At 34.4% G+C, this 23344-nt stretch overlaps 1 protein-coding gene across 1 annotated transcript in view; it reads right to left on the bottom strand.

The window, feature by feature from the left end:
• Positions 1-201: 201 nt before the first annotated feature.
• The window catches only part of rab5c (RAB5C, member RAS oncogene family), a 42782-nt gene continuing 19639 nt past the window's right edge, over positions 202-23344 (bottom strand). Inside the window, exons 2-6 of the mRNA XM_056453254.1 lie at positions 18405-18747; positions 10576-10727; positions 5027-5149; positions 4810-4903; positions 202-1656 (exon numbers count right to left, since the gene is read on the bottom strand). Of these exons, the coding sequence (XP_056309229.1) occupies positions 1529-1656; positions 4810-4903; positions 5027-5149; positions 10576-10727; positions 18405-18573 (666 nt within the window). The 5' untranslated portion in view covers positions 18574-18747 and the 3' untranslated portion in view covers positions 202-1528. The remainder of the gene's footprint in view (positions 1657-4809; positions 4904-5026; positions 5150-10575; positions 10728-18404; positions 18748-23344) is intronic.

The following is a 23344-nucleotide window of genomic DNA, read 5'->3' as shown; positions in this document are numbered from 1 at the left end:
ATTGGGTAAGCAAATTTTTCCGTTGTTAATAAGTGGGTATGAATGTTTCCCAGTGATGGGTTGCAGCTGGAAGGGCATCCACTGTGTAAAACATTTGCTTGATAAATTGGCGGTTCATTCCGCTGTGGTGACCCCAGATTAATAAAGAGACTAAGCTGAAAAGAAAACGAATTAATAAATAACAACACAACAGTCAGAAAGTAGACCTTCCCCTCCTTTATTGGTAAAATTACAAGCTCTATTAGGTTTGTGGGGTTTTTTTTTTTCCGATTATTTGTTTTTGTCCATTGCCTCCCTCGTTCCTCAGCGCCTGCTGGAGACGTCTGAGTGTCACAGTTCACATTAGTTGTGCTAGTTCACAAGCGATGCTGGGAAAAAAAAACACCAGTCGAGATAAGACGTCCTTCCATGAACAACAGGAGGGAGCGATACTGACAGTAAATGACATGTTGTCAGAGGACAAAGAAATACCCAGTGCACTCCAAGAGACCTCAAGGTACAAAAACAAGTCAATTCTTACGAAGGTGCTGAACCGACTATTGATTTGGGATCGTTATTCACAGAAAAAAACAAAATACAAGTACAGAAAACATTTTTTCCCCCTCGTAAATATTTATGATTTTGGTCAGAGGAATTTGTATTCATTTTCTCTGAGTCTGATTTCAAAAAATATTTCATTAATGCAAAGGAAAGAAAGAAACAACAACACAATGGAGTTATACCACCTGTTAATGCATTTCGATATACAAGATATATGTAAAATGATTAGAAAAAAAAGAAGTCATCTAAGCCTATCAAATCATATACTGGATCTCATCTGTGCTGGAGTAGTGGAACGTCTGAGAGACTAATACAATAGAAATAATACAGAATCTACAGAACGACCTGGTCGAGAAGGGAGAAACAAAACAACAAAAAAAAAAAACGGCCTACTTTCTCATTCTCCGTCCTTTTCTCTCCATCTCTGACAAATAGTAGAGATGTGAATAAGGAGGAGAAAGATGCAACTCAATACTGGCAGTATGCATCCACCAAAAGGGAGCGTGAGTTAAATAAATTTGTCATACAAACGAGGAAATAAAGGGGAGAGAGAGACAACTTGTTTTTCCACCAGCAGCAGTCTGGAATTTCTTGTCTTTGTTGTCGTTTTGTTTTTTTTAAGTGCGATTGGTTAGATCAGATCACGTCTCCATTTCATTTCAACATAGGACGAATCAAATAACTCACCATAGATGGCAGAGACACAAATGTTGTAGCTTTAATGTGTGTGTGTTTGTATCTGAATGTGTGTGTGTGTGTTTGGGAGGGAAACATTAAATGTTGATTTACAAGGGTTATCGGTGGCCCGTTTCCAGTTCAGAGGCTGTATAGTACAGTCTCGCTGGCCATATATATATATTTTTTTAGAGCTGGGTCGTAAGTGAATGGGTCTCACACTATGGATTCATACTGTGTTTTTTTTGTTTGTTTGTTTGTTGTGTGTCTGAATCAGTCCTCGGGTGCATCTGCCAGCTGATTGGTCCACTGGTTAGTTTCCGCCTCCGCAGCACTGGCCGCTTCTGCCCTGAGGCGCCGTCTCCTGTAAGTCCACCCCTCCTCGGGCCCGTCCCCCGCTGCCCGCTCCACCCTGCGGCTCGCTTTTCGGAAGCTTCTTGGCTAAAAGAGTTAACCAACATAGAAGATGGGTTTATTGTCATATAATCTAATAAACTCATTTTTAGATATAATAATTGATGCATACATTATTAGACATAGGCAAATGAAAGGATGTAAAATAATATTCTGTAGTGCTTTTTTTAATAGTTTTTCTACATGCATTTTGAATAGGCATAGGCAAGATTCTGACAGTATGAATAGCTAGTATAAAAATAGTATGATTACCTTGGATACATATATCACCGTATTGTGATTACTGCTCTAAAATATGTTCTGGGCAAAAAAAAAAAAAAAACAGCTTTTTTTGCCCATTGAACACAATATATCTTATTTTAAGAAATATTTATAATATTTTACAATAATGTAATGTATTATTGCCATGTCAGCAACCAAGGCTATTTTCATAGCAAGAACATTTCAATATTAAATAAACAATTAAGAACAGCAAACAAATGAATGCACAAGTTAAATAGGATGTTTAGTGTTAATACATGATAAGAATTCTAAAATCTTTTCTGGAGTCAAAAGCAGGACAGTCCCGTAAAATGTGTTTTACAGTAAGGGGAGTTTTGCAGCACAAACATTGAGTGGGGTCTTCATCTTTAAGTAAAAAGGCGTGAGTTAATCTTGTATGCCCAATACGACATCTGGTAAAAATAGTCTTAAAATGTCTTAAAATTCTGTTTGAGATTTCAGGTATGATTATGTAATTTATTATTTTCCAATGCATCCCACTCCTCTTGCCACTTATTAAAAATGTAAATGTTGATAAAAGATCTCATCTCTGATAGAGGAATTTGGCATTTGTACTTGCTTCAAAGCATCTTTAATATTTTACAATATACCTAATCCCACTTGGTCTGATTTTACTAAGTCATGGTCTAAACTATCACTTTTATGCAGATGATATTCAACTTTATTCTGTCTGTACACCTACTTCATCCGCCAAAATGGATCAAATCTCTGCTTGTGAAGGACATTAATGATCTGATCTGACAAACTGACCACTTTATTTGTTCCACCTGCACTCTGCTTATTTGTCTCTTAGGTCTTGTTTTGCATTTCCAGTTTGTTATATTTGACTTCCTGTATGTTTGTGTACCTAATGTTGTCTCTACTTGTTTACGGTTTCTTTCAATGTCTGCTTGTTCCATCTCCTTTTGTTGCAGTAAACAGTAAACATGTCAGGCTAAATAAATTAAAATAAATCAGCTGCCTTCATCAGAAACGTGTGTAATTTGAACAGAAAATGCACAGACAATTGTGTGTTTGTGTGATTTCTTTTAACAATGCAAGTTGTTTTGATCTGCTTGACTTTTTTCCCACCAAGGAGTTTGTGGAGTCTTAAGCCTAGTTCACACTACAGGATTTTAAGCCCGATTTGGAAGTTGAGCTCGCCGACAGATCGGGAAAAAATCTGGAGGTGCTTGGTGCTCGGCAGTCTTTATGTGTGAACTACTGAACAACGCTTTAAAGAGGCTCGCTGACGCACCGCCAACACGTCGCAGACGAAAATCTAATATCTAGCATGCTGAATATTCTAGAGCAGTCGGCCGGCTTGACTCCACGTGCGGTCAGATTTAGTGACGAGCTGCAGCCAATTAGACAGCATATCAGCATAAGCTGAATTGCCGTTGTGCTCAGGAGCTCAACAGAAAGAGTCTGTGATTGGCCAGAATGGGCATCGATGCACTCGCTTCATTCTGTGTTAACACGGACATGAGAGTAGGCTATATTAACAGTGAAACTACAATTCTGTTACTATTAGAATTACCATATTGGTCATTCTGACCGTTCTTATATAAAACGTCATTTTGTCACATCATATTTACATTCAAAACTTCTATTGAGATATTAAAATTAAGTTTTGAATGTCTGTCATCATATTTGATGACACCATTATCCTAAAAATATTACCTTTTTGGTAATACAGCCTATAAATATGTAGTCAAGATACTAGAACATCCACAAAGATTTTGCGACACAGAATATGCTGTTTTGAAAGATATATCTGAAGTAAATTTATGTTTTTGCTATCAGAAAGTTATGTTTATGTTAGCAGTAAGTTGCTAGGCAAAAAAGGCACGCATATTTAAAGTCAAGAAGAAAAGTAGCAGACATACATGCAGTCATTTTGAACAATATGGTAGTTAAAGATAGAAATGCTCAGTTATTTTCTGTTTTGTAATTAAAAAAGATAACAACGTCAGAAAGAAATACACACATTTAGGAAACGTCAGGGTATTATAGATATGTCAGTGCCTCGGTAGTTCTAGTGTTAAAGCCACATCTATCCGTGCAGATGAGCGATTGATCTCCTGACGCATCAGCTGATTGACAGTGTTTTTAAATGCTCCCTTGAAAGCTTTCAACGCTGTCAGTGATGTACACAAGTAGCCAATAGTGTTCAGGTTTTTTCTGATGGCACCTCCCTCAACATTTCATTGGCTGTGGTTTGGTAGCTTGAGTGAGCTTTTGGGGAATGAGCTGTTGTCAGATCATGTAGCGTGTGACCCTGGTCTTGTGGATCATTTACGCAGTGTTGTGTAGTGTGAACACCACGTTGATTAAAAGACACAAAATCAAGTCATGTAGTGTGTGAACAGCCATACCTGCCAACACTCCCGTTTTTCTCGGGAGTCTCCCGTATTTCAGACCCATCTCCCGCCCATCTCCCAAAACTCCCGGAACTCTACCCCAGCATTAACTTTACATTAATAGATGTTAGTAAGCAGTTTATAACTGCAGATACAAATGCTCTACTTAAACACATTTAAAATGTGCTTAATAATTGTACTTTCATACTTTGTTAATGATTATTTTTTCATGACTAAATTAAGTGTTGCATTATTTACAAACCATTTGTATTTAAGTTTTGTATTTAGGCCTTTTTAAGAATGGTACTTACACATTTTGAATAAGTATTTTGAACACTTGTACTTACCTATTTTTTTTATTATACACACTTCTAAATACATTTATCTATAAACAAAAATGAAACCTTCAAACCGTTGAGCCCTAAGCAATATTTGAGTGATTAGGTGTGGTTTAGTGTTCTTGCTGTGAGTGAAACTGGTGTCACGTTGCTGTTTAAAAAAATTTTTTTTGGTTTGTTTATGTTATAGAGAGTCAATAAAAGAGAAGTGATCGTACCGATAGCCATGAAGATCTCATTGACGTTCATGGCAGTCTTTGCAGAGGTCTCCATAAAGAGTAGGCTGTTGTCATCTGCGTATGCCTGGGCCTCCTATAAGGAAACATGTGTTTGTGTTTAAAAATAAAAATAATAATAATAATGATAATAATAATAATCATCATCATCATCATCATTTTAGAAGCCATACAGGTTGGTTTGGTTCTAAAAGTGTACCTGAAAGTCGACAGCTCTCTTGTTGGCCAAATCTGCTTTGTTGCCTGCCAGAGCAATGACGATATTTGGACTCGCCTGACGCTGCAGCTCCTTCACCCAGTTCTTTGCTCTAGTAAATGTGTCCTGAAAGTGAGAGTGAAAGAAAAAGAATAAAAAAGTTGAGAATTTGTAAATATATAATAATAATAATAATAATAATTTTACATACTTATATACATATTATTATACACTGTAATTATAAGATGGATTTGAAATTGAAGAAATGCTTTTCTTTAAACTTTCTAACCACATAATCCTGAAAATAAAGTGATTTTTTTTGTAATTTTATTTTATTTTCATAATTTCAACTAAAATATTTAAAAGCACAACAGTCATAAAGAGCGAAATCCCAGTGAAATCTGCTTTTGTAAATGAAGTTGTAAAAGGATATCCCTGTATTTTATTGGGTTCTGCCTATTTTGGTAGACAAATAGACAGATCTTATAGATAGATTTCAAAAAGGAAACAAAATCCTCTTTGCGGGGTCGGATCGATTGCATTTTTAATACCTTTGAATCTCAGATTACAGACATTTTAATGAAGGCTTTAAGTTTATACTATATAGTACCGCTTTTATATAGGGCTGGGCGATTTGGCCTAAAACCAAAATCTCGATTAATTGAACATTTTAACTAAATTACAATTAATGAACAATTATTTTATTTATTTATTTATTTATTTTTTGCCTTCATGGTTCACTGAGAGGTTTTGTACAGTAAATATGCTCACATATTACAAGTGAGATTTTTAAATGAAGGGTTCATTACTTGATTTTAAAATAATAATTGAAGGAAAAACACACCATCTACTATTAAAGATTATTTATTGAACATCAGTGTCGAACAACTGAAATTAAAACAGACATTGCTAAAAACTACTGATAACTCGCACGTTTGGAAAGAAAGTAAATTATTTTCAGGGTTTTTCATATTAAAAGTAAAAAAATAAGCAGTATTTCTTCTAAATAAAATAACTCTTGCATATCCTGTAAATAATATTTTAAACGGTGCATTTCTTGCATCTTCTGTAAACAAATATTTTAATGTAAATAGTCATTTTAATGTAATGGAAAATATGCCATCTCAAGCCATCTCTGGTGCAGTCTCCAATTATCGTCAATGTAAAGCAAAGTAAAGCTCAAGACTGGGTCCATCGTCCTACTTGACCAGAGATTAAATGTGACAGCAAAGTGTGGCTAACAGAGCGGGGTCATGCGACTCCACACGCGGTAGGGAAAAGTAATTGAAAAAAAAATTTGCTTGAAAAATTAGACTGATTATAAGTTCAGAATGTCGATTTCGATTACTCGCCCAGCCCTACTTTTATACTATAGAATTTAAGACTTTAAGGATCTGTGGACACTGTATATAACTATCATCAAAAGACATAATTGCGTAAGAATGATATGAAAGCTTATTCTGTTCTTTATGTATTTACTTTTATTTTTGATATTTGTGTGTGTGTGTAGGTGTGTGTCTGTGCGTGTTAAAATTGTTAAAATAAATAAAAAAGTAAAATAATAAATAAATTGTTTCAAATGGATCTGAGGACAGAAAATTCTAATAAACACACACATGCATAAACACAACCAAAATTATCCCCCATAAAAAATTATATTAAATAAAATTGCTAATAATAACAACAACAAAACACACTTGCATCTACATTTCTGAACTACCCATTTAAGCGTATGTATGTAAACTAGGGGTGTAACGAATCACGATTGATCACGTGACCTGGGAATTAATAACTTTTTTTAACTTGTAGGGTAATCCAATATTTATTACAATTGCAGAGAGATTGCCTCCTGCCTCATTCATACCATGCGTATGAAAGCATTTTGGCTTCCCTGTAATATATAATGATGACAAAAAAGTTGTGGTGGGACCTAAATGCTTTTTTAGATTAGTGTCTTATGTAGAGTTTTCTGTCACTCTTTGTTTAGCCTGCATTAATGCTTTCAGTGTAAAACTGATCATGATCTCAAACCCGCGCAACATAAATGATAAATGATAATGATTTGATGTTTATTAATCCTTCAAAGCGCTGCATTCAAATCTGCTGTTGATCGAGAGAGATTCAGATTTTACACTTTCAGTTAGTTACAAACAATTAAATAGGACAGAAGTACTAGGAGAACAGTTTATAGTTCACTGTTTATGGTAAAGATTAAAATCACAGTTTATTGGAACTTGACGCTAGTAAATGTGGTAGTAATTACATTGTAAAACCAATGGGTGGCGACAAACAACCATCAAAAATATGTCACGGAATGGGTTTTCAAAAATGATCCACCTATAATCAAACATGAAGTTTTATGTGTGAATTGTTGAATCATTAATTGGAAATAAATATGATATGTTGTACAAGGTGTTAGATTTCTATATTTAGCATTGTCAGCAACAATAGCAAAGATAGTTTTTTTCTTATTCAATATTTTCCTTTTTTTCAGCTGGTTCTTTCTTGATTTTTATTTAATTAAAATTACAGGTTCTATATTATGTTTGTTAAAACCAATGGTTTTTGCAGTAATATTTTTGTATAAATGGAAGCAAATGCATTTGTCTCCTCCCTTTTTTGCTGATCTGAGAAACGGTCCAATCCATGACTCAAAAACCGTAGTGTGATCCGAACTGTGGGATTTGTGATCCGTTACACCATTGATGTAAATTATGTTATTTTTTTTTATAAATGGGCTGACTGTTCACTTCATAAAACCTTGATTTTATTCTTGTGACTCCTGGTAATACACTGAATTGCTGGGTTCCCCACAATCAATTGAAAAAAATGAAGGAATTAAGCTAACTTACCAGTTTTCACAAATTCAATTGGATTGAACAAAAAACAATTAAGGGTGACGCAGTGGCGCAGTAGGTAGTGCTGTCGCCTCACAGCAAGGTCGCTGGTTTGAGCCTCGGCTGGGCCAATTGGCGTTTCTGGGTGGAGTTTGCATGTTCTCCCTGCGCTCGTGTGGGTTTCCTCCGGGTGCTCCGGTTTCCCCCACAAGTCCGAAGACATGCGGTACAGGTGAATTGGGTAGGCTAAATTGTCTGTAGTGTATGAGTGTGAATGAGTGCGTGTAGATGTTTCCCAGAGATGGGTTGAATCTGGAGTTGGCGGTTCATTCCGATGTGGCGACCCCGGATTAATAAAGGGAAAAATAAATAAATAATAATAAAATAATAAATAAAGAAAAATGAATGAATGAATAAAACAATTAAATTGTCCCAGAAAAACCTTAAGAATCGTGTAACTCCAGCCTATTTTAAATAAGTGCATTTTTTTTGTCTAAATTGCTGTTTAGTTACACAAAAAATGACGTTTGGTTTTTGCTCAAACTACTTATTCAAATGAGCTGAAACGACACATAATTCTTGAGTTTTTTTGTCATTATCATTTAATTTGTGAACTATCCCTTAAAGTTTGCCACCAGAAACTGTGCACAGCCACTCTTGACTTTGAGCAAAGGTCTGATTGTGTCCTGCAGAATAATAATTAACCCCAGCAATCAGTCAGGTGAAGCCTTATTATTCAGACATTTTTTTGCTTAAAACGGTGATGTCAGCCTAAGTCACATTGCAACTGAGATCTCATATAACCAAGGGTTCTGCAGGTTCTTCAAGTCAAATTCAAGACCCTTTTAAGTCCATTATAAATAAAATGTTAGACTTATACAGGGCTAAACACACTAAAGAATTTTTCTAATGGCTCGTTCACTTCTGTAAATAGGTTTTGATTAAAGAAAGATCTTGAATAGGGATGTGATGCTTTAGTTTTCTTTCCCTGATTAAGGGAATTTGCTGTAAAAATATCTAATAGTGTCTAATTTGCTGATAAAATGTCTAATAGCTCTCTCTTTCTCTGCAATAAATATAAAAATATAAAATATAATGTAAAAAATATACAAAAAATTATATATAAAATATAAAAAATATATAAAATATACCATTTTGATACTAATATCCCACTTGATACCATTTTTTTGGAACCGATCCAACCCCGATACCAAAACTCTTGAGTATGGACCGATACGATCCAATTCCGATACTGTGCCATTTTTTCTTTTTCTTTTTTATTTTTTTTTACAGTTTCTATAATTCCGATGACAAACTCAAATAATATTTCTTCTTTAATAAAAATAATAGACCTATAGGCCTACTGTATATGACACACACAATCTAACTAAAAACATGATGCTTGCTGTAAACTATAGGCTACATTATTTGAGCACTCCTTATGACATTGATCTGTTGTGGTCCAGTTTATATTTCCTTTTTAATATTAAGATTTTTCTTTGAAATCTGTAATAGGCTACCAGTATTGACATTAATCGCTGGTAAAATAATCAACCTTTTAGCAAAGCCTGACATTTTCCTGCAGGTTTGACACAGACTAAACTAAACCTTCTGAGGCCAGTTTAACTTAAACATTCCCTCGCCGCGAGTTAGACGGAGAAGCTAAAAAAATATCTGAAATATTATTTATTTCAAACGAATTTTTTGGCTATTTAAATGTATTTTTTGTTGGTCAGTTATCTACAAAATAAACAAGAATATTTGAGGTGAAGAAAACAAGGTCTGCTTATATGCTTCAGCGCACAAACTGACAAACAGGTCTGTTAAATAAAATATTAATATATGAAATGACAGTAAAATAGTCACAGTTTCAAAGTAGCCTATAGTAGGAAAAACTATTTTCTGTTAATGACAATCCATATTGCGCTCGTCAGTTTCACTTTTATTAATTTTTTCAACTACTTTGACCACAATGAGCCAGGTTTTACAAACTATTCGCAGCACTTAAAGTATTCCCCTCGAAAAAATAAACTCAGTCAGAAGGATGAGAGAACAGAAACTTATTGTGAGAATAATTTTACGGAGTGGCGCACGTCGCGTCTGCGCAGCAGGTGCGTGAATTATGCGCTTGATGCATCATTGAGACACAGCCCTCCGGTCTCTGCGTGAATTGTAAATGAATGGAGAATGATTGACAGACGCAGCGGAGGGAAGCGCTGAATTGAACATTAATTTAAGCACTTCAATATTCATCTGTACTTTACATTAAGCTATAGAATGGCTTCAGAACATTTAGGATTTAGTAGGCCTACATGGCAACTTTCTAGTGCCTTATAATAGGCTACCTTCATGGCTTTTGTTGGCTTATGAATCACACAGAATATAGCGCACTTGCAAGATCGGATTTGGATCGGTACCAGCTGGCCGATACCTGATTCTGCAAAAATATGAGGTATCGAACCGATATCCGATCCAAGTAATCCCTAATAATCCCTAATAAAATTTTTTTTTTTGAGATTGATTATCGGTGATGGCTGTCAGCCCGATTGGGTAGCTTTACTTGGACATAGAAAAATTAAGACCCGTTTAAAATGAGTGAATTTAAGAGTTTTTAAGACCCCGCAGACATCCGAATAATCCTTTGGCTAGACAAACACATGTATGATCAAACTCTGATTTAAAAGTTTCGATTTTATAAATCGTTGGACTACGTACTGTGTTAGTAATGTCGTAGACGACAATGGCTGCCTGGGCTCCTCTGTAGTACATAGGGGCCAAACTGTGATACCGCTCCTGTCCAGCCGTGTCCCAAATCTCAAACTTTACCGTCGTATCATCCAAACAGAGTGTCTGTGTGAGGAAAGCAGCTGAAAAGAGAAAAAGAAATATTTAGGACATGATGCCAATCAGTTCATACAATCTAAAAATGATACTTTTAGCGTTTCCTTATTGCGGCACTATTTAAAGAGAGAGTTTGTTGATTTCCATATTTATTCACTCTCAAGTGGTATAAACGGTTATCAATTTCTGTCTCCTGTGAACACAAAACAAGGTATTCTGAAGAATGCTGAGGGAAATGAAACAGCAGTTGACATTCATAATAGAAACAAAAAAATACTATGGAAGTCAATGGCAGTTTTCCCCCTAACATTTTGCACAGTATATCTTCCTTACTCTAGTTTTGTGGAACAAAATGTTTACACCTGGAATATGATGCTTTCTGAGCAATCTGATCGCATTTTAATAAGTTTAATACAATTTTTTGGCTGCCTTTTTCATAAATTTTTGTCCACTTTCCTGATTTCTTTGATTTTTGCCACATCAGCATGTTACATTACATGACAGCTGCAGAAAAATTCCATCAGGACTGGTAAGAAAACTTTTTTTAACCTGCAAATCAAACTTGAAATATCAGACAGTAAAAGTTAAATCCAACTGAAACTGTAATTTTTAAATTAATGCATCACTTGCATTTGTTTATATCTTGGACAGTTAAACCTATTAAAGTTTATTAAAATGTTAGTGACAGAGCATGGGTTGCTCTAGAAATATATATATTTTTTTTATTATGGCAAGAATAAAAGCAAAAAAAAGTACACTTACTAAAATCTAAAAACTAAAGACTTTTTTATTTAACCCACTCCACAATTCACACATTAGTGTCTGGCTAGTTTGTGCTCTACTGATATGCTAAAAAGGCAATAACGGTCTGACATTCATGACCATTATCACCAATAAACCTAGAAAATAAGGGCATCAGTATATTGTAAACTGATAGGTTCAAATATTATTTTCCAGTTATCAAAGAAATTATTTTGTTAATTCATTTTAGTTTTGTAGCTATTAAATTGTTTTAAATTCAAAATTGTAATGTATACATCAGTGTAAAACCTTTGAATGGTGGAAAAACATATTCTGTAATTGTTTATTAAAACAACCCCAGGTCTCCACTTTTGCCACTTTTAGCTTTAACAAACTTATCCTTCAAGTTTTTCTAAACTTTTTAGCAAAAACTTTCCTACTTTCCCACTGCTGTTGCAATTTCTTGCCAAGAATTATTGGTCAATTGATAATCCCTATGATCACGCATGGACGGATCATACACAAAAAAAAAAAAAAAAAACCAAGCTTTAGGAGGCCATGATAGACAGAGGCCAAATTTGGCCAGGATACCAGAGTTATAGCCGTATCATTTTCGAAGGACATCCTGGGATTTTTAATGACCACAGAGAGAAAGGACCTCATCCAAAGAAATGGTCTCACTGAGCAGTATAGTGTCCCCTTTACTATACTGGGGCATTAGGCCCACACTTGCCTCACTAACAGCTCTTCCAGCAGCAATAGATTTCCCACATGGTCTCCCCATCCAGGTACTGACCAGACAAAGCCTTAATAATATTTTATATACTATATTTTATATTAATACTTTTAACCAGACAGAATGCACCGCATAGATCAAAAGTAGCACTAAATATGATGTTAATAATGATGGTGAATATTTTAGCGATACAATCATAAGAATAAATTCCATTTTACAATATATTGACAAAAAAAACAGTTTTAATGGTGTTGAAGAATGAAAATTATGCCTTGCATATATATATGAATATCACGGAGATCAAATGCTGTTTATTCTTTTCTAATTTTATTTGTTTACCTGAACTGAGAGAAACAAAGGAAATTAATTTACATATTATTCTATGTGTTTAATGGCCAATTTAATGGCCACTGGTGTTGTTAAAAACACAATCAGCTTTGCAAACACAGTTATTATATTATATTATATTATATTATATTATATTATATTATATTATATTATATTATATTATATTATATTATATTATATTATATTACATTATATTATATTATATTATATTAAAATTGAAAAAAGTTCATTTAAAGTGTAATTTCTTTTAAAATTGCCGACCTAAAATTTAAGGAACGGCACTGTACGCATATATCCTCGTTAAAGATATGAGATGATACACTTGCAAACACCTAACAACATGTTAACAACCACTAACAGTTTAGAAACCACAAAGAAACACTGGCAACCACATTTAGACACTAAAAAGTTTTAAAATATAATGTAGATTTCTCAAATATATCAAAATGGCACATACAGGAAGTGAGCAGAAGCAAAAAAAATCAGGTTCTAATCCCTTCGGCCTGAAACTTTGTGCTGAGTCAGGCGGCACGATCACATGTTTGCAGCTCACATTCATTTCTCCACACCACTAAACACTGTGATCTTTGACCTGCTCACTGACGACAGGATGATGATGGCATTGAATGAAAATATGCAGAAGGGGGGGAAAAAGTGCTGAGGATTTCCCTTTTGGTCAGCCTTTTGCAAAAAAGCGGTATCCGGCCCATATCAAATCTCATTCCAAGCACTTTTCTTTCCTCATGTCTGATTTTATCCAAGAATATCTCACTAATTATAAGACTAAACCCTATTCATGAATGCCCATAATCTAATTCACTTAAAAGAATGGACACTGACAACATAAAAAACTGAGGGACACAATAGCACACGCAAACACTCAGGAAATCCCATTGTTGATGGTTTCCTTTTCCTTGCGGAGACCGAACTCCTTCCTCTCTGAACTCTTTAGCTCGCACTGTAAACAATTATATAACAAAAAAGTCAAGAAATGAAATGTTTTAATGTTACTTTAACTAGTTAATTAAGTTTCAACTAATTTTTTTTTTTTGATTAACTTAATATTTTGGTCAACTACAAAAACATTTAGAGAGCACTAATGTTTTTTTACAGTGCAATTCAGATGGAAATAACTTAATATCTTAAATAACGACATAAAAAAATAACTTTATAATGAATACACACTATGGGTCGGCGAAATAGCCTAGTGGTTAGCGCGTCGACATATGGTGCAGTAGCACATCAGGGCGTCACCAGTTCGAATCCCGGCTCGAGGACATTTCCCTACCCTACATATTTATTGAAACATCAATACATATGACAACACTACTAATGAGATCCACTTACCTGCAGATTTTAGCTCTGAATGTAATCGACTTAGATACAATACATTGAAAAATATCTATATTCCATATCATTTTCAATATCCTGGAGAACAAATTCCGCAACATTAAAAGTATGCAAATGAAGTCAAAGGGGAAAAAATACTTAAACCGTATAACGTTTATATCAGGTACGTCTGCAGTTCTAAAGTCCAAAAGGCAAGAAATTATGAAAATAAATAAATAAAAATAAATTGACATTTTATTTTCACAAATTCTCTTTTTTCTGATTGAATCTAAAGTAATAAAATCTATCTATTGTTATTATTATTAATAATAATTATTCATCTCCCTGTTGATGAGATGAGCAAAGCAAGTATCGATTCTAACCAAAAGCAAGATCGTATATCATTTAAAATATTTTTAACAAAACTACTAATGAGATCCACTTTCCTGCAGATTTTTAGCTCTAAACATAATCAAACTAGTTTTACATGGGGTGTCAACATCTGTTCGCAATCACCATGACACTAACTAATTGCACGGGACCGCAACGGAATACAAAAAAACAGCTAGTCAATGATAAGCTATCTGTACACGCACTAATGCTGCACAATAAAACAAAATTGATATCACGTTTGCAAAAAAGATATTATTCTCATGCACATCTTGTCAGGGAAACCCAGCTCTGTGATCAGTAGTAAATCTTCTGTGGAAGCCAGAGGGAGCTCTTGAGAGAAAAAGAAGAGATATGGGAAATCAAATAGAGTGGATGATTGAATTGCTTTTATTGATTCAGTCTGACTAATAGTCATACAACTACAGAATCACATCAGAGAATGATTAATTCCAGGCAGTCGAGTGAAGCTAGTTGAGAGTTTAAAGTAAAGCCATGTTATTTAATATGGTATTTTCACATACTTTCAGATGAAGCAGCAACACAGAACTCTAGATCACTGAGTAGTAGGGCTGCAGCTATCGATTATTTTAGTAATCAATTAACATGCCACTGTAATTAATCGATTAATCAGATAAGCTTTTCCCATTTTCTTTGAAGATATTGTGATCAAAAACGCACAGAGCAGTAAAGTGTATAAAAGTTGAAGCTACTGTACTATATTCTGACTTTCAAACATAGGCAACATTTATTTTTATTCCTCCAGAAATACATTAACTAACAATATAATTGCAGGATAAAATAAAACAAGATGCATGTTGCACAAATAAAATAAATATAATAAGCAAATCAAATAGTTAAATTAAATAAGTCCATTTTTGGAAAGTTTTCCAGCATTTTCAGTTATCAAGTGAGATTTAGATTAAGAACTTTTTTTTTTTTTTAAATAGATAAGACTCTATTATGCCAAAGAATCGTGTTAATTAAATGGATTTTTTTCCATAGTCTGTCAAGGAACTACAGCTGTGCATGTCGCTCCATCTGTAGGCAGGTGCTAGAGAATTACACAACCAGCTTTACTGACAAGATGTGCATCAAAATCACTTTCAATTAATTGTGCAGTCCTAATACAGACTCAAACTTTCTAAAAACATAGTTTTCAAAGCACAAAGATCCTGCTTTTCTGTTGCAAATGACAGTAAAGAGCAACCCTACATTGCATTTCTGTGGTAAAAAAAAACTAATTTAGAATGATCTAGAAACTCAGTTGGCAATTAAATCACCACATGACCTGAAAGAAAGTAAGTCTATTGGCCAGGAATTTTTACTTGGGTTGTAAATGAAAAACACTGACATTCTAGATTTAGACAGCAATAAAGTCACCAACTACCCCCTGTAAATGGTGAAAATGCCCTTCATCACCCTAAGAAAAGCAATTACCATCCAAATATTGTCTAAAATTATTTTTAAAAAGTGAATAACAACAAATCTATCTTTTAAACAAAGATGAATACCATTTGAAACTGTGTGTGCAGCAAATGCACATGCTTTGTTATGAGATCAGATGTGTGCACATGCAGAAGCATGTGTGTGTGTTTTATTCTCCAGTATAACTCATGTGTTAGTCAGGTGATTAGAGAGTAAGAACCAGCTTGTCTGCTTTTAACAAAACCCAGCCCTCTCACCACACAACCACATCTATACTGAGCATTTGGCCTATATTGAGTGTTCAACACAATCTCACTACCACTAGTTTACACTGTTTTAAGACAAGATTCTGAGTCGTTTCCTTGAAAAAGATGTATTCAACAGTTTTACAGCATTTTACCAGCAGAAGTCTTTTATTAGTGTCCACAATCTAAAGAAGAAGAAAAAAAAAGTAGATTTTTTTATACCCCTTCAAATTTATCAATACTATTTTTGCATCTTTTTTGTGACCAGGAGTGCACATTGTGTCAATATTTAATCATTTATGCGTGCATGCTACCATTTTAAATTTTGGGGCCTGAAAGTTCTTCTTACAATATAAATAACAATAATAAATATATACTTTTATTCAAAATGCACTTATTTAAATGATAGTTGAAGTGTTGCAAAATATTTCCAATAAAACCTGTCATGTTCAATTCAAAGAAGCCTGTAAAACAAACAAAAACAATTTGTGGTTCAACAATAATGTTTGCAAACCATTTTCACCATTGAAAATATTAAGAAATGCTTCTAGAGGTCAAAATCAGTTTATAATGGTAATTTCTGAAGAATCATGTCAAACTAAACAAGGATAATTCAGCTTTTAAAACAGTTATTTAACTACGATTGGATATTTTCTCTAATGACATTTTCTCCACGCTCTTATATAACTGTTTATTTTATAAGACATTTGCAGAACTTATTTACATATTAATCTAGTGTGGCTATTCACACAGAATGTGTTGGGTAGTTGAATTGAGGTTGCGCGCGCACCTCAGAAATGGACAAGGCTTTTATACTAGCCGTGTTCGCCTAAGTGATATTCTTTAAAACGAAAGGGGGCGGTCAAAAGAAACCCACCGTAAAATCAGATGGATAAACCGAGAAGTAAGAAGTTTCCAGAACTAAGTCACATCATAATATCGTTCAATATTTTTAAACTAATTATTTTTTATCGTTTTTATACATTATTTTAATGATTATAAGCATTTTTAAAACCATTTAAGATTTTTTTAATCAAACTTTGATGCATCACTTGCTTTTGTTCATATCTCGGACAGTTTTACCATTTAAAGTTTATTACAATATTAATCAAGAAAACATGAGTTGCTCTACAAATATATTTTTAAAAAAGTACACTTACTAAAAAATACAGATTTTTTTTTTTTTTAGATTTAGCCCGCTCCACAAACATATACATCAGTGTAAAAGCTATGACTGGTGGTAAAACATATTCTGTAATTCTGGCTGGCTCTCCACCTTTTCTTTTATTTTATTAATCGCAAAAATAAAAGCAAAAAAGTACACTGACTAAAAAAATACAGATGTTTTTTTAGATTTAGCACAATTGACACATTATTGTCTGGTTAGTTTCTGTCCTCTACTTATGCTAAAAAGGCAACGATGGTCCAACATTACAGACCATTATCACCAATAAAGCCTAGAGAAACAGGCCATCAGTATATTGTAAACCGATAGGTTTAAATATTCCTTCCCAGTTAGCAAGAACAGTTATTATGTGACTCCATTATAGTTTTGTAACTATTACATTGTTTTAAATTCAAAAATAAACAAAATACATCAGTGTTAAACCCATGACTGGTGGAAAAACCTATTCTGTAATTGTGTACATGGGCCTTCACTTTTGCCATGGCCTCTTTTGGTTTTAATAAACTTATCCCTTTGGTTTCTCCTTTCTCACTGCTGTTGCAATTTCTAGCCAAGAATTATTGATCATCTGGTTATCTCTTTAATCACGGGTCATAAAGGTGTCTGTACAGTCGTACTGTTTCAGACAAATCTCTTCAAAGTGTTTCATATTCATTTCAACTCATGCACTGTTTTAAAACATTTTCAACTTGTAAAACGTTAAACTTGATAACGTTTGATGATGATTGATGAACCTAGCAAACTAAACAGACCTTTTATTCCCCATTGCTTTGCACACATTCTGTCTTGTTGATATGATTGTATGCATTACTACATAGACATGTTAATGCGTGCCTGTCAATCAATATTAGTGGGCTGGAAAAAAAAAATAATTGCACTCCTACGTCAAGTTGCGGTCGGTCTAAAAACTGCTCCAATTGGTCTACCGTTTTTATGTTGTTAAAAAAAAAGGACTGGGTGTGTTTATATCACTCCAATATGACAGCCTATACACTATACCTACACACATGTCTGTCCAAACAGCTTGAAAAGTAGATTTTTCACCATAGGTGCCCTTTAAATTAAAAGAATTAAATTGAATAAAACTAAAATAAAACAAAATAAATTAAATTTTAATAAATAAAACAAAAAAATTAAATAAAACAAAAAACTTAAGTTTTAATAACCAAAATAAAATGGAGTCAAATTAAAACTAATTATTTTGCAATAGGCAGTTTTGTGGTACAAATTCATATATTAAGTGTAAGGAAAGTCTTCAATACTCAATTAGGCAAGTTAGGCAAAAAGCACTCCAGCTCACCTCCAATGGTGCTCTCCTGGTACTCGTGAAACTGGCCTTTGACGAAGCGCAGCACCAGACTGGACTTGCCCACTGCAGACTCTCCCAGCAACACGAGCTTGAACTGGCAAATTTTGTTCCCGACGGGGGCGGCACCGTTGGTCCGCGCTGGTCCACCTCGCCCCGCCATGCCAACAGGCCGGACAACAGGAGAGGAGAGGCTGACTGTATCTGAGCGGGGGACTCGATGGATTCGACAGGCTTCCCTGAACCAGGATCAGCAGAGTTCAGAAAAGAGAGACAAAGAATGAGGGAAAGAAAGTGGGAAAAGGATGGATAGGTGGCTCCTGCTGGATGGATAAACCTAGAGGAAACAGGAGAAACAAAAACACACTAAGAAATTCTGGGTTTCACACAATCAATGTGTGTTCCGTCAACATGAAGGAATTAAGTTAACTTATCACAGGGTTCATACACTATTTTTACTACCAAAACAGCATAACTTTTCCAGGACTTTCAATTAAATTTTCATGACCTAATGTTTTATGTAATGTATATGTGATAAACTTTTCCAGAAGATGGGTTGCAGCTGGAAGGGCACCCGCTGTGTAAAAATGTGCTGGATAAGTTGGCGGTTCATTCCACTGTGGCGACCCCTGATTAATAAAAGGACTAAGCCGAAAAGAAAATGAATAAATGAATATGTGATAAACAATGCACGTTCAAATTTATTACAGTATATCATTAAAAAAAAAATAAATAAATAAAATTATTTTGTTTAATTTTTCTATATATCTATGTAAAATTGATTTAGATAATGTTTACGCAGCACTAATAAATATAAGAGCATATTTTTGGCCAAGGACAGTAAAGAAGACAGCAAACCTATAATCAAGTATACAGATATTTGGTAAACTCATTTCCATGACATTTCCAAAGCTTTGTAGCTTTTTCTATTTTCCCACGCAATCTCACGGCAATTCGTAACTTTTTGATTTAGTGGCTAATTCGTATGAATTTGTGCAATCTAATTTGCACAATTTAGTATGATTTGCTCATCACCCAATGAAGGTTGGGTTTGGGGGTGGGTTTTGGTGCCATGCCTAAAATCGTACATTTTTGTACAACTGAACTTGTATGAACTACCCACTAAATGGACAAAACATAAAATAGTTACTTTTTCACACGAGATCAGGCTAGTTTTTCCAAGGCCTGGAAAATGCCATGTCAAAATTCCATGACTTTTCCAGGTTTTCCATGCCTATCTGAACCCTGTTATTAGATTTTGCAAATTCAAGTGGAACGTGCGAATAAAGTTTCCTCCTGAAAGTCAAAGTGAGCAAAATCATCACTTCCTGATTAACTAGCGTCAAATATCAACAGTAAAAACGGAATTTGCTATGGTAGGAGAAGCAACGTGAATCTTTTCTTCATTTAGTAAATGACTTGCACCTCAGAAGGCAATCCTGACACGCAGTGAACATGTGGTGGTGTTCGAAAAACGTGAGACACTGAGCACAGACGCTGTTCATTCTAGAGGTCATTAATAATATAAAAACACTAATACTGAAATGGTTACAGCGCTTTAGAATGACCCAAAACAACATTTCAGATGTTTTACAATGTGCTCAGCCTGCTGGTTTATCCATTCACACATATTTTTATCATCACTTGATCACTTATAACAAAATCACATGACTTTTTCAATGCGCACAGTGGAATTTGTTCAGTAAAAGTGTTTCCATAGTAGTTTATGCGCATCTTTTCTTATCAAATAAAAAAGTTTCTTTATGCATATTCAAAATGCGCATAAAAATAGGTGGATGGAAACGTAGCTAATGAGAAGCTCTAGACATTTTTAATTGATATTAATTCACCCAAGAGCCAATCACAGAGCAGAATTATATGCAAAGACAACCAACCAAACAAACAAACAAAACAAAAAAAAAAACCTCAAGTGTGCGCACTAAGCTACTAGAGGTTGTATATTTCTAGTCTGAACATTTTGCACCTTTAATCTACCTCTTAAAGCCAGACACTGTGGACAGACTTGTGTAATCAAGATACAAATTATCCTTACAGTAATTTGAGCTTATATTTCACACATTTGGCTTCACAGCTTTTAATTTATTTTAGTACATTTTTAAAAGGATAGTTCACCTAAAAGTTAAAATTTACTCTGTCTTTATTTGTTCTATATTGATTTAAGTTTTTTTTGTTCTGCTGAGCACAAAAGAAGATATTTTGAAGAAAACTGGAAACCTGTAAGACCCTGTAAGGGCGCACTCACACTTTGCTATCCGAACCATGCCCAGGTGCGTTTTCCGGTTCGTTTGAGAAGTGTGAGTGCTCTGAATCGCGTTCAGGCGTGGTTCAGTTGGCCGGCCCTGGCCCGATTGGAAGAAATATTTCAGAGTGCGGTTCGATTGGACTTTGGCGAAACACGCTCGTAGTGCAAAGCACGTCTGAGCCCGAAACTGAAGACGAGACGTGACTTTTAAGGGACTGTTTCATATGGATTCCCCTCCCTGCATGACAGCTGCACCTTCAGCAAACCTCCTAATACCTGCAGTACGAGGACTTCTATGATTATTTATGAGCGTCAAAAGTGGCTGATGTCTTCGGCGAAATATTTGACTGTCACTGCATCCCAAACCACTAAAATGACATTACTAAGGAAATCTCCACTGTGCTGATCGAGAGCGCTTCTCTTCTGTTAAACTGACCAGCGCATCATCGATGATGTAAGCGTCAATGTGAGTGCAGGCTGTTGGGGCAGAGGGGACGGGGGACAAGCATACATCGGCATGGTTCAAGGCAATTGTACATAGTGGGAGTACGCCCTAAGAGTTCCATAGTTTTAAGAGTGCCTCACACAGGTGAGTTGGTTTGACAAATCACCTGTAGAAAAAAACACCCTTTCATCTCTCTATGCACCAGACATTTTTGTACAATCACTCCAAATCTCTAGAAAAACATTGTGCATTTGTGAGTGAGCCTCACACCTGTAGAAACAACCTGTAGAAACACTCTTCTTTCTATATGCACTGAACACTTTTCTTAAACTTCATCTTACAAGTACTCAATAAGGTGAATGTACCAAAACTCATGCTGCACTACTTGTTAAACATATTATTTTTAAACACTAATACTACTTTAAATAATATTTTTTGCACAAAATATTTCACCATATTGTTTCAGTTTTACGTATAGTACTTGTATATTCTGTCTTAGGTTATGCGTGTTGGTAATTCATAGTGCACGTATAGTTTGATTACTGCTCTGGTGTTTATGTTTATTTTTGGAGCAATGTGGTTCTGTGAGACACTAAGTATTGGGGCTGCACAATGTTGGAAAAATCTGATATTGCGATGTTTTATTTTTCTGTAATATATATTGCAATTAGGGATGCAAAGATTATAGATTTTGGTTGTACGATAATAGTTTGAGGAAAAAAAAAAATCACGATTTCATGGTTATGATAATTAATATGCATTCATTCTTTTCAAACCATTACTAGTTTAGAAAAATCACATGCAATAAATAAATAAATAAATAAATAAATCTATCTATCTATCTATCTATCTATCTATCTATCTATCTATCTATCTATCTATCTATCTATCTATCTATCTATCTATCTATCTATCTATCTATCTATCTATCTATCTATCTATCTATCTATCTATCTATCTATCTATCTATCTATCTATCTATCTATCTATCTATCTATCTATCTATCTATCTAAATCAATAAATGTGTTATTTATTGCTGCCCAGTAACTAAATAATGCAGCACAAAATAATGATAAAAAACAAAAAAAAAATTAATAAATAAAAATAAATAAAAAACAGTATTGTCCGATGTCAATCTAAGAATCTTATTAGCCAAGTACTTCCCTTTTTAAGAGAACAAATGTAGTCAAAGGCTGCTAAACCTGTCTGAAAGGCACTTTTGATCATCTATATAATGAACTTGTTTGGTGTTTTCATTTTGTATTTTTTTTCTCTTCAGAGTAGAATGGTGTATATTCCACACTATGTATGAAGCTGAACAGTCAGTTCCTGTCACATGACTTGTAGTGCGCTCAATATGCATGCATGCAAAAAAAAAAAAAAAAGAATTGACGAACTTGAAAGACCCGACATGTGAATGGCCCTTAATCAATAGCCTCAGCCATAATAATCCAGTGTGCAGGGGTATTAGCCTCGGTGTATAAGCTCGGAACTTTAAACTAGCACACAGTTGGCATAACTTTGTTTAGTTGCAGCATTTTGTTCCATGCAGAAACGCGGTGTCGAAAAGCCTTTACGAGACAAATTAAAGAGCGGTTAATAGTGAAATCGGTTAATCGTTTTATTTGTGCACGTTGCGATAACATTGCTAAAACAATATTATGTGCAGTCATAGTTACTTTTGCAATACTTTTTCTTACCTGGCTGAGGCTTGATCTCTTTCAGAACTTGCAGGGTTTTTTTCTTCTTTTTTGACTACGTTTATTTTAATACCACAATTTATTATTAAAAGCTAATTAATTAAACTAAAGTAACTCGCATTACATTTAAAAAAAAAGTAAATCTAGTATTATTACTTAATTTAGGCAATGCGCTACTTTACTCGTTACTTAGAAAAGTATTATTATTATTATTATTATTATTATTATTATTATTATTATTATGTAAATTGTGTTTCTTGTAATGCATTTCCCCCAACCCTTTATCCCAAGCAGATATAACAGGCCATTTTATGAAACCCTGAGCTCTGATGCTCTCAAGTTGAGTGAACAGAAAGGACGTACTCATCACAGGTCGTTAACAGCTACAGTATCACACCATTCCAGCGCACTAACCATTAACCAGCCACCCCATAATGCTTCAATAAAACTCACTGCCAACACAACAGATTCCACCCACACTGAGTCGCAATTACAGTTAAAAGCTTCAATAGGAAAACACAGGAG

The sequence above is a fragment of the Danio aesculapii genome, chromosome 3, assembly GCF_903798145.1.
Source record: "Danio aesculapii chromosome 3, fDanAes4.1, whole genome shotgun sequence".
NCBI classification, from domain to species: Eukaryota; Metazoa; Chordata; class Actinopteri; order Cypriniformes; family Danionidae; genus Danio; species Danio aesculapii.
This window is presented reverse-complemented; position numbering and strand designations above follow the sequence as displayed.